General features: G+C 43.9%; 1 protein-coding gene across 1 annotated transcript; it reads right to left on the bottom strand.

Moving 5' to 3' along the window:
* Positions 1-2,675: 2,675 nt before the first annotated feature.
* On the bottom strand, positions 2,676-8,336 carry gpr34l (G protein-coupled receptor 34 like). Its single transcript, XM_038776261.1, has 2 exons — positions 8,323-8,336; positions 2,676-4,917 (listed from the first exon to the last, which is right to left on the bottom strand). Exon 2 carries the CDS (start codon positions 4,899-4,901, stop codon positions 3,858-3,860), a length of 1,044 nt encoding a protein of 347 aa, XP_038632189.1. The 5' UTR covers positions 4,902-4,917; positions 8,323-8,336; the 3' UTR covers positions 2,676-3,857.
* Positions 8,337-12,132: the final 3,796 nt, after the last annotated feature.

The following is a 12,132-nucleotide window of genomic DNA, read 5'->3' as shown; positions in this document are numbered from 1 at the left end:
AATGTCGGCATCATCCCCTGCACCTGTACCCTTTGGTACTCTTCCAATCAGCTATGCACTCATCAGTATGTCACTGACATCCCCTCCTGAATCTCATGACTGTGACCTGGCATCTCCATCAGCTCTGTGAAGATGTTGTCCAGAGGCTCGGTATCTGACCAGTACTCAGCTGAGTTCTGGGATCCAGCAGATCTCCGACTGTTGAATCACTTGGATATTCTTCTCTCCACCTGATGTGTATAGGCAACTGTGTAGTGCCCACCAGATTATGCCCCAGAAGCCTGTCTATTAATGCCGCTCACCGAGGTGTGTGTCTCTGTGCTGGTGGAAGGTGGGGATGATAGCTGTGATACCTCACCGGTGGTCTCCTCAAACCTCTCTTCCAAGGTGGCCTCTTAAGTGGCCGGGGGGGTGGGGGGGGGACAACTCCGGATGGCCTGGCCCCATCAGATGGAGATCCTGCGAGAGAATGGACATGTGGGTCAGTGAGAGGGAAGGGACACTTTGCCTGACATGAACACTCACATAAGTCGGATCATCTGGGTGAAGGGACAGTGGATCCTCACCTCTCGCTGCCAATGACTGTACTCTCCTCGGTCAACCCCGTGATCTCCAGGGCCCATTCCTCATAGGGGGTGGAAACTCAGATCTCTGGTACTCTGTGCCCCATCTTGGCACTTTCCCATTTATTATGCGCTATCGTCTCCCGTGGGGACAAAGAGCGGGCATTGTGAGTGATGAGACCATCAATTCACGCGACACGTGGTTAGAAGCGAACAGTGGTTTTAATCGTCTTACAACAGAGCCTGCCTGTGACAAGTTAAACTCTTGATGAACTGGCAGGCAGGCTCACAACAGCAACCTTTATACTTCTGGTTAGGGGGAGGAGCCATGGGCGGAGCCAAGGGTGGAGCCCAGTACAAGCTCCTCATCTCCACCTATGGGTAGAGCCGTGCAACTACACATGATCTGATACAAGGTACAGGTTCAACACATGTTGTACAATACAGTGTGGATTATTAGTGTTCATAATTCACCACAGTGAGACGCCCATTTGATGCATCGGTGGGTCTATAGTAGGCGGCATGTGAGGGCCCATGAGGGAGGTGTGCTGGTGGGTGCTGAGGGACACAAAGATCGGATATGGAGAGGATGTGAGGTGGCAGGATGTGATTTGTGGGCAGGGGGTCGGTGTTGGTAATTTCAGGGGTGGCAGACAGAACTGATGCCAGGAGAGAGGTGGTAATTTACCCTTACAGCCCAGTGGAGGTCATTGGTCTTCTTCAGACATTGGACGCTGGTCCTCCTGGTCATGCTGCCCGCACTGACAGCTCCTGCCACTGCCTCCCAGGCGGTTTTGGTGGCCCTGCTGCTGGCCCTCTGAGGAACAGGATGCCCCAATTCCCATCCACGGTGTCTGTCCAGGTCGGCTTCGTCAAAGCAAGGAGCAGGTCTGCGCGCTGCCATACTTGTGTGTTAACTGGGAGTGAGTGGTGAGGGAGTGTTTAAAAGCAGCTCCCCCTTGTTAGCGGCGAGACAGGTGAATCAGACAGCGAGACAGCCAGCAACAGCGTGAAGCGCATGGTGGTTCATTTCAGGTACTAGGTGCCATTAAATATGGAGCGCGAGCTCATCACCATGGCCATCGACAAACACCCTAGCAATCGTGCCCAAAATGACACTTAGAACTGTTTCCGTTAAATCGTGCTCATAATAGTTGTTGTTGATGATAATGAAGTGGGTAAGTGTAGGCTCAATCATCATAAACATTGGCCTAGTACAGTTGGTTTGAATGGCATCTGTACTTTAAATTGGAAGAAGGGATTGTAGTTTTTAAGCCGCTAGTCAATAATCTTGCCTCTCATTACATACAATCTAAAGCAGAGGTTGCATTCAAGCCAACTGACATCGGCCCGTTTTTATGATAATTTCAACATTTTGTGCCTGTGAGGTGGATAAAATTAACATCATGTCCAAGAATGTGGAGAGACGATGGCAGTGAGCCGGGACTGTGCAGGGCTTGCCACATAGCTACAGGATCTCTTGGTTCAGATCAGGGCATAATATCTAATTAGCAACGTATGTCTAATGGAGATAATAATAATAACTCCACAGGTAATTGCATTCTCTGCTGCAGTTGTAAACATGGAGAAAAGTTGCCCTGTGTGCAGTAGGCCACTGGGTCAACATATACTTCCTGCAGGATTATGTGGAGACCTGTACAATATGTCATGAACTGGGAAACCCTTGAGGGTGCATTGAGTTGTGCAACTTGTGGGAATAGCTGTGCTGTGAGCTGGGGATTCCATAGAGGAACTAAGTACAGTGCTGGGAACTCCACGGGGAAACTAAGTAGTGTGCTGGGAACTGTGTAGAATACTGGGAAGTCCATAGGTGGCACTATGCAGTGTGTTGGGAGCTCCACTGTGGGTATCCGCGCAGAGTACTGGGAGCCCCACAGCACATTGAACTCCAGAGGGAACTGGCTATGGAAGGTTGTGTGATGCGGTAGTTTGTGTTGTCATTACCTAGTGGAATTTCATTACAAGAGCAATCTTCTTTGAGGAAAATATTCAGTGTGCATGCTGTGAAAATGTTTTAGAAAAGTGTGCACAATCTCAGAGAGTAGAGATTATTTCATTTAACGAATAAACCCAAAATGATTAATGAAAATGGTATATTTAATTTGTACAAAAAGACCTTTTTCACTAAAGTGCTGGTAGAACACAGTTCACACAATTTATACTTTGTAATTTAGTTTATGTTTACATTTTACATTTAGTCACAGTGTAATAATCCAAGTGTCCCACAGCTGACAGGGCCCATTATTTATAAAACATTTAAAACAATTTTCACATCTAATATTCAGCTATTCTTTAATCCACAACAAGATATCTGGTCCAATTTATCCTTTATTCAGCATAATATTTTGTGTCTTTATACAAATTATGCTGTCTTAATGCATTGAGAAATGCATTCTCTATGAGAACAAGAGTCAGATGAGCATTCTGCTCATTCCCAGAGTCAGATGTAACTGGCGAGACCAAAGCTGTTGTTTTATTTTTGAAGGTCTTGTACAGGTGATTGATTCTTCATAAAACAACAAATTTGTTTCTTTATAAAGTGTCCTCCATGCTTTTGTTCTCTATAAAACTCTTGTGCACGATGGGGAGTGAAAAATGTGGAATAGAGACTTGCCTATTCCAGAGGATCAACATTTCCTGGTATCCACACAAGTTGGTGATGGAAAATTTCCCGGCCCATGCAGGTTCTAATACTATGGTTTTGAGCTTATGTTGGAAGAAAATATGTCTTGCTGCATTTCAAAATGCACCTGCCTGTAATGTCCTGGTGCAGTGTTCCAATTGTTGCTATACTGGTGTCATTAAGTTTACATTAAATTAAGTTTTGCATCCTCTTTGCAAAATCTTACAAAGTCCATGTTGGAAACCCTACATACTGGAAGCAGTTGGAAATAGCTCCATGATGATATCAGAACTTCTTGCTTTAATTCAATGTTTTCTGGATTCCATGTGAGTTCCAACAATGCAGTAATATACATGAAGCTCAATAAAACTGCAGCTCCACTTACTTGTTGGCAAGCTTCCTTGTCACAACCAAATAGCATGGGCATTTATCTTGAGTACTTGACACGTCATTCTATATATATGAGTGGCTATCGCTGCTGTCTCTTGGAAGGCTGCTTCCATTCATAGGAATGTAATGATGCAAAACCTTGCCTAAAATACCGCAACTCCAAGCATCATCTTAGGCCAAGATGGTCACTGCTATACTGCTCCCGGATAGCTATGAATTCTGCTTTTATTCCATAACCTCAATATTCGCAGCTCTGAACTTCAGATGTCTGTGATGGATTTAAAACTGTTCATGGCCCCATTGGTTTTGGGGAACGTTTTGTTGAACTTGCCTTTAATGGTGTAAATAATAGTCCTGCGAAAAGAATTGGATAGAAAGAAATAGATGACCGGATCCAGACAGCTGTTTAGGGCAGAGAGGCACAGAACCAGTTCATTGGCAATGTGCAGAAACTGCTTCAATTGGCAGCTGGAGATTATCTCCATCTGAGAGAGGACATATGGGACTCGAACAATGTGATAAGGCATGAAGCACACAACGTAGATGGCGAGGACAATGAAAGTCTTTACGATGGCTCTGGTGCTCACTCTCCTGATCTGCAGCTTTTTCTTCTCTTTCGACATGTTGTAGAGTTTGACAGCAATCTTGGCATAGGACACCAGGAAGAGGAAGGAGAGAATAAAAATAAACATGACAGCTGCTAGGTTCATCGCACCTGCTAACATGCTCTGATTTTTGTAGTGGAAGCATTTGGTCTCATCCGACTTTAAGCTGCTCACCACAAAAAAGGGTAACATGAATAATACAGTGACCAGCCACACAGCCTTGGATATGCCTGAACTCCATTTCACACTGTGGACCCTGAACCTGCGGAGAGGCTTTGTGATCTTTAGGTAGCGGTCCAGGCTGATCAACCCAAGGAATACAATGCTGGCATACATGTTGATGTAGAAAAATGTCCCAATGATCTTACAAAAGTAGCACTTAACCATCCACTTGTATTGTCCGATATGGTAGGCGATCCTGAATGGAAGACAGAGTAATAACAGGAGGTCGGCCATAGCTAGGTGCTTCATGTAAATAGAAATAGATGTTGGCTTCCGCTGATTGAAGAAAAACACCCATAAGGCCAATAAGTTACCCAGGAGCCCAATCACACAAATAACAATGTAGAAAATAGGCAAACCCATCGAGAGGAAACCATCAGAAATGGTACAGTTAATGGCTCTGGATATTGCAATGGAGTCCGTTACTGGCTGCGAAACGTTGACATAGGGAGATGGCGAAGACGACAAGTCAGCCATAGTTACAACCAAAATCCTGGAAAGAAAGGAAAAACATGAGTTCTGATTTGAAAATGAAATCACTCTATTACAGTCACATTTTTTTAAGGCAGGCCTATTTCCATCTCTCTCGGTGGGGCAAATGTGGTATCCCAGGTATTCATCTCTAACGTTCCTAAGACAGGTCTATCTGTCTCTCTGCTGTCTAACATTTGCAGCAATGGCAGACCTCTGGTTTCCTCATATTAAACACTCCTTTTAAATGGAACCCAACATCATCCGGCCCCCATGTGTCAAGGCTTTTTCAGGTTACAATTGATCCAAATTTCAGCCACCAACGAATCAGACAATTCAGTTGAATTGAAATATATCTAAAATCAGTTAGGATGTCACATCTATGTTTTTTGGAGGGGGTTAAACTGGTAACAAGCCCCTCAACACCCGCCCCTCTTAAAAATGAAGTATTTTCTTACAATAACAATGGGATCAGCGACTTTCATACAGAAAAGTTTTGATTAGTGTTTTGTCTGTTCAACTGCCTGGCACAGATCCCCAGCTCAGCTGAACAACTGATTCTGGTGGCAAATGTTTGACCTTCAAAGTTGCCATTCATCCTTTAAATGATGCCCTCGGTCAGGCACTTCCATCATTACCACACTATTACACAGCTGGGTATATCTGTTAGGCTGAGGAAAGCACAAGGGGTTTGCTCCAAACAAAAAATGGGTCAAATAAATATTAAAATTAGGAAAAAATAAACAACGAAATTCAGAAAATGTACATAGAAAGCTAATGTGTAATTGCAACTGAGTTCAACTACTATTAAGTATTTTAAGAACTATTACACTACTTCTATTAATGGCTCTTTGTCAAAAACAGGAACCAAACATGCTTTCGAAAGGGAGATTCTGTCTGACCAACGTACTTCAACATCTTAAAGAAGTGGAAAAACACTGTGGAAATCCTTATCACATGGTACACTCAAATACGAAGTTCCACATGAAAGGCTCCCGGTAAATAGTAAAGCTGTGGAAATTCAGGGTAAATTTCGGGATGGATAAGAAATGGACTCAGATGGAATGCAATGCGCAATTGGCAGGAGTTATGCTGAGATGAGGGTATGTTTTGGGTGGGGTGTCTCAGGACTCATCATTGGGATTTCTACTGTCTCCCATTCATATTCATGACTTAGGTTCAGAAAATCAGTGGAAGCTTGAGGATTATATCAAACTGGAAGGAGGTGGAATTGAACGATGCAGCTCAGAAGTTACAGAATGAGTTGGGCTGAACAGTTTAGTACAGGTAGAACTGCCTGTTGAAGAAAAAATGAGAGTATATAAACTGTTCGAATGATGTTGAGAAAGCCAAGGTTGAAGTAGATCTTAGTAGATTTGGCACTCGCATGTCCATCCAGCAATCGACAATGTACATAAGATATGAATTATATGAACTATATGTGTATATAGTCAATGCAATAGAATACAAGGCAGTATGATTGTACAATGCTCTGGTCAGATTGCACCTTGACTATTGTGTCCAGTTCTGGCCAGTTCTGGAAGAACAAGATGAAGTCAATGCACAGAAGAGTCATGGGGATGATCCCCAATGTCAGGAGATTGAGTGATGTGCCAGAAGACAAAGACGTGACTTTTTCATTCACTAGAGGATGGACTCAATAGGCCTGGAAAGGGGCATAAAATGCAATTCCAGCCATGCTCGACCAGAAGGCAATTTCACCCGGGTTAGCCAATTTATGGGCAGTGAAACACGCGCTGGGAAAGGATCAGTGCTGCCAGCGAAAGCAGGAAGAGGGAAGACGCTGAAAAAAGGGAGGGTGCAAATTGGCACCTCTAATATGTTCCCCCAGGGGGACAGATGCTGTGGCGCTGTCTCAGTGAGCTGCAGAAGTGTCAAAAATAAATAGTGATGGAAAAACTATGTAAAGAGTGACTAGGCAGTGCACTCAAACACAAAACACATCCCCCAGACAGCTTTTTAAATTTATTTCCAGCCCGGTCAGTTCATCTCGCCCTGGATTGAGGTTGAAGCTAAAATTTAAAGGCCGCCTAGCCAATCGGCCAGCCCACCAACTGTAAAAGCAGACGGGCCATGTAAACCTGCATTCAATTGGCCCCTTAATGGGCTAAGATGTCTGCTTGATTGTTGGTGGGCGGGCACACATCCAACTCTCATGTACACCTGCCTACCTAAATATTGTTCAAGTGTGCGATGACGTCGGGACACACACCCAATGTCTTTTTGCATAATTTCACTCACTCCGAGCCAGGTGCGTGCCCACCCGAGCAATATCTAACTCTGGCCAAAGACTTTGAAATTAGAGTGCGCACAGATATGGCTGTGTTGATTCCCACACTGAATGGATACATCTGACTTGCATGTTATAGTGAATCTTGAGCCTGACTATCATCAAACACCTGAGGAACTTTTGCTGGCACTTCCTCTATTTTTTGGCACATTATTCAGTAACATTTCTACATGCACAAGTGAAAACCACAGTAAGATTACTCCATAAATAAATTGCCCCACAGTGTATGGGACCTGCAGAGAGACACAAATCATTCCTCATAAACTGTACTGCTTGCTTCTGTTTACTAATGACATGCTTCTAAGCAGGTCTAAAATTTCAGAGTCATTTCAAATGAGAGCAACAGAGTACGATTTTCATTCAATTTTACCTTCACATTATTGAACACCAAACAACTGCACAACAACTGACTTCAAAAAGATTTGAGTCAGATCTTTGCAGGCCATGAAATAATCAGCCAGACGGAGCAATTTAGCATTGTGTAGATGCACTTCATTAAGACTGGCAATAAGTTGCTCAGATTTAATAAATGAACATTTAAACATTGATATGACAGAGAGAAGTACGATAAATCAGAAATCAGAAATCATACTTCCCAACGGCATGTACACACATGCTGCCTTGGTCCACCACATTGATTAGACTTTTGCTGTGACCATCACCTATTACACAATATTGTGGCCTGTACCAAACACAGTGTAGGACCTCTTACTGTTTTAGCACTGTCTGTACCCACACAGTTGTTGCCTCCATCCATCACCCCAGCTGAATTTGTACTGCCTGTACCTCTACATCAATTGTGTCCTCTCATTTGCTGTACCATCACCCGCTTTGCAAAAGGTACGTTTCCACTAACTTCAAAGCGTTTCATAAACTTTGAGAATGCAACAAATACCTCATCACACATACAACCAGATATGATATGGGATTGTCAAACTCTTCACATTCACGAAAATTCCCAGGGGTTGAACTATAGAAAATAAACATCAGGAAATACGAACGAAGGGCTATGTGCTTCAGCTACTGTAATAACCCAATAATAATGTTGTGAAGCAAATGGTTTGTGTTCTGACCTGTAACTGAAGACATGAGTTATATTGTATTGTAGCCTCTTACCTGTTCTGTACTGTTTCTTGCTTCAGTTTCAATGAATGGGCGACTAGCTCACTGCAGTTTGTTTTATTCCTCAGTCAGTGGAAATTCCATTGACAAGAATACGTAGGCTGTGCTCCCCGTACTAATACATGCGCTTGTGCTTCCTGACGTAGTCTGTGCTGCATTTTTTTTCTGTCTGTCTCGGTGGTTTTAAACATACGCCTACTTCCGTGACTCATTATACAAAATGAAAACTAGCAGAGAAACTTAGCAGACTAAACAAGAGCAGGCAGTCACTTGGGACCAGACATAAGTCTTTTGATACGAGGAATTTAAAATCCTTTGTAGCCACAAAAATCTTTGACAGAACAGTAATTTATTGTGCTTTAAGTGTGGAAAATTGGGTGGCAGTGAACACTGGTCACCACATTTGACTTCTTCTTTCTCCTTTAAAAAACACTTTTACTCAGTAACACGGGCGGTCTTATGATAATGGAGAGGTTAATAACCACATCTGTGACGTTTTGGGTGGTGCTATGCATCACTATTAAAAATGTTCCTAAAGGCATCCTGTACGCACAAAACTTTCTTTGTGACACCTGATTATCATTAGCATTTAAAATTCAAGGTAAAAAGTACCTGAGAGTACAGCCCCCTAAGTAGCAGACAGTACAAAGAACAAAGGACAAAGAAAAGTACAGCACAGGAACAGGCCCTTCGGCCCTCCAAGCCCGTGCCGACTATGCTGCCCGACTAAACTACAATCTTCTACACTTCCTGGGTCCGTATCCCTCTATTCCCATCCTATTCATGTATTTATCAAGGTGCCCCATAAATGTCACTATCGTCCCTGCTTCCACCACCTCCTCCGGCAGCGAGTTCCAGGCACCCACTACCCTATGTGTAAGAAAACTTGCCTCGTACATCTCCTCTAAACCTTGCCCCTCGCACCTTAAACCTATGCCCCCTAGTAATTGACCCCTCTACCCTGGGGAAAAGACTCTGACGATCCACTCTGTCTATGCCCCTCATAATTTTGTAGACCTCTATCAGGTCGCCCCTCAATCTCCGTCGTTCCAGTGAGAACAAACCGAGTTTATTCAATCGCTCCTATAGCTAATGCCCTCCATACCAGGCAACATCCTGGTAAATCTCTTCTGCACCCTCTCTAAAGCCTCCACATCCTTCTGGTAGTGTGGCGACCAGAATTGAACACTATACTCCAAGTGTGGCCTAACTAAGCAAGCATGCCGTATGCCTTCTTGACTACCTTCTCCATCTGTGTTTCCCCTTTCAGTGACCTGTTGACCTGTACACCTAGATCTCTCTGACTTTCAATACTCTTGCGGGTTCTACCATTCACTGTATATTCCCTACCTACATTAGACCTTCCAAAATGCATTGCCTCACATTTGTCCAGATTAATCTCCAAACTATCTAAATCCTGCTGTATCCTCTGACAGTCCTCATCGCTATCTGCAATTCCACCAATCTTTGTCGTCTGCAAACTTACTAATCAGACCAGTTACATTTTCTGCCAAATCATTTATATATACTATGAACAGCAAAGGTCCCAGCACTGATCCCTGCGGAACACCACTAGTCACAACCCTCCAATCAGAAAAGCACCCTTCCATTGCTGCTCTCTGCCTTCTATGACCTAGCCAGTTCTGTAACCACCTTGCCAGCTCACCCCTCATCCCGTGTGACTTCACCTTTTGTACCCGTCCAGCATGAGAGACTTTGTCAAAGGCCTTACTGAAGTCGATATAGACAACATCCACTGCCCTATCTGCATCAATCATCTTTGTGACCTCTATCAAGTTAGTGAGACATGACCTCCCCTTCACAAAACCATGCTGCCTCTCACTAATACGTCCATTTGCTTCCAAATGGGAGTAGATCCTGTCTCGAAGAATTCTCTCTAGTAATTTCTCTACCACTGACATAAGGCTCACTGGCCTGTAGTTCCCTGGATTATCCTTGCTACCCTTCTTAAACAAAGGAACAACATTGGCTATTCTCCAGTCCTCCGGGACATCACCTGAAGACAGTGAGGATCCAAAGATTTTTGTCAAGGCCTCAGCAATTTCCTCTCTAGCCTCCTTCAGTATTCTGGGGTAGATCCCATCAGGCCCTGGGGACTTATCTACCTTCATATTTTTCAAGACGCCCAACACCTCGTCTTTTTGGATCTCAATGTGACCCAGGCTATCTACACACCCTTCTCCAGACTCAACGTCCACCAATTCCTTCTCTTTAGTGAATACTGATGCAAAGTATTCATTTAGTACCTTGTCCATTTCCTCTGGCTCCACACATAGATTCCCTTGCCTATCCTTCAGTGGACCAACCCTTTCTCTGGCTACCCTCTTGCTTTTTATGTACATGTAAAAAGTCATGGGATTTTCCTTAACCCTATTTGCCAATGACTTTTTGTGACCCCTTCTAGCCTTCCTTCCTTCCTACTTTCCTTATATTCCACACAGGCTTTGTCTGTTCCCAGCCTTCTAGCCCTGACAAATGCCTCCTTTTTCTTTTTGATGAGGCCTACAATATCTCTCGTTATCCAAGGTTCCTGAAATTTGCCGTATTTATCCTTCTTTCTCACAGGAACATGCTGGTCCTGAATTCCTTTCAACTGACACTTGAAAGCCTCCCACATGTCAGATGTGATTTACCCTCAAATATCCGGCCCCAATCTAGGTTCTTCAGTTCCCGCCTAATATTGTTATAATTAGCCTTCCCCCAATTTAGCACATTCACCCTAGGACCATTCTTATCCTTGTCCACCAGTACTTTAATACTTACTGAATTGTGGTCACTGTTCCTGAAATGCTCCCTTACTGAAACTTCTACCACCTGGCTGGGCTCATTCCCCAATACCAGGTCCAGTACAGCCCCTTCCCTAGTTGGACTGTCTACATATTGTTTTAAGAAGCCCTCCTGGATGCTCCTTACAAACTCTGCCCCATTTAAGCCCCTAGCACTGAGTGAGTCCCAGTCAATATTAGGGAAGTTGAAGTCTCCCATCACAACAACCCTTTTGTTTTTACTCTTTTCCAAAATTTGTCTACCTATCTGCTCCTCTATCTCCCGCTGGCTGTTCGAAGGCCTGTAGTAAACCCCCAACATTGTGACTGCATGCTTCTTATTCCTGATCTCCATCCATATAGCCTCATTGCCCTCTGAGGTGTCCTCCAGTAGTACAGCTGTGATATTCTCAGTAGTCAGGATGTGGGGCAGAAAATAAATAAGGAGATAGAAAAGGCAAAAAAAAAAGGCAACAGGGGACTTCAAGATGGTTGGCACGGTAGTACATTGGTTAGTAGTGTTGCTTCACAGCGCCAGAGACCCGGGTTCAACCTCCAGCTTGGTCACTGTCTGTGGAGTCTACACATTCCCCCATGTCTGCGTGGGTTTCCTCCGAGTGCTCCGGTTTCCTCCAGAAAGACGTGCTTGTTAGATGAATTGGACATCCTGAATTCTCCCTCAGTGTACCCGAACATGCGCCGGAGTGTGGCGACGAGGGGATTTTCACAGTAATTTCATTGCAGTGTTAATGTAAGCCTACTTGTGACACTAATAAAGATATTATTATTATGCAGGTGGACTTGGAAAAATCAGGTTAGTAGCGGATCCCAAGAAAAGGAATTTGTAGAATGTCAACGAGATGGTTTTTTTGGAGCAACTTGCTGTAGAGCCCACTATGAAACAGACAATTTGCTTTTGGTGATGTGTAATGAGGCTGACTTGATTAAGGAACTTAAGGTAAAGGAACCCTTCGGGGTCAGTGACCACATTATGATAGTATTTACCGTGCAGTTTGAG

The sequence above is a fragment of the Scyliorhinus canicula genome, chromosome 17 (assembly GCF_902713615.1).
Source record: "Scyliorhinus canicula chromosome 17, sScyCan1.1, whole genome shotgun sequence".
NCBI lineage: Eukaryota > Metazoa > Chordata > Chondrichthyes > Carcharhiniformes > Scyliorhinidae > Scyliorhinus > Scyliorhinus canicula.
The sequence above is the reverse complement of the archived record's forward strand: the minus strand, read 5'-3'. Positions and strand labels throughout refer to the sequence as shown.

Coding starts and splice junctions, on each gene's coding strand:
- gpr34l (XM_038776261.1), bottom strand. CDS start 4,901: ATGGCTGACTTGTCGTCTTCGCCATCTCCCTATGTCAACGTTTCGCAG.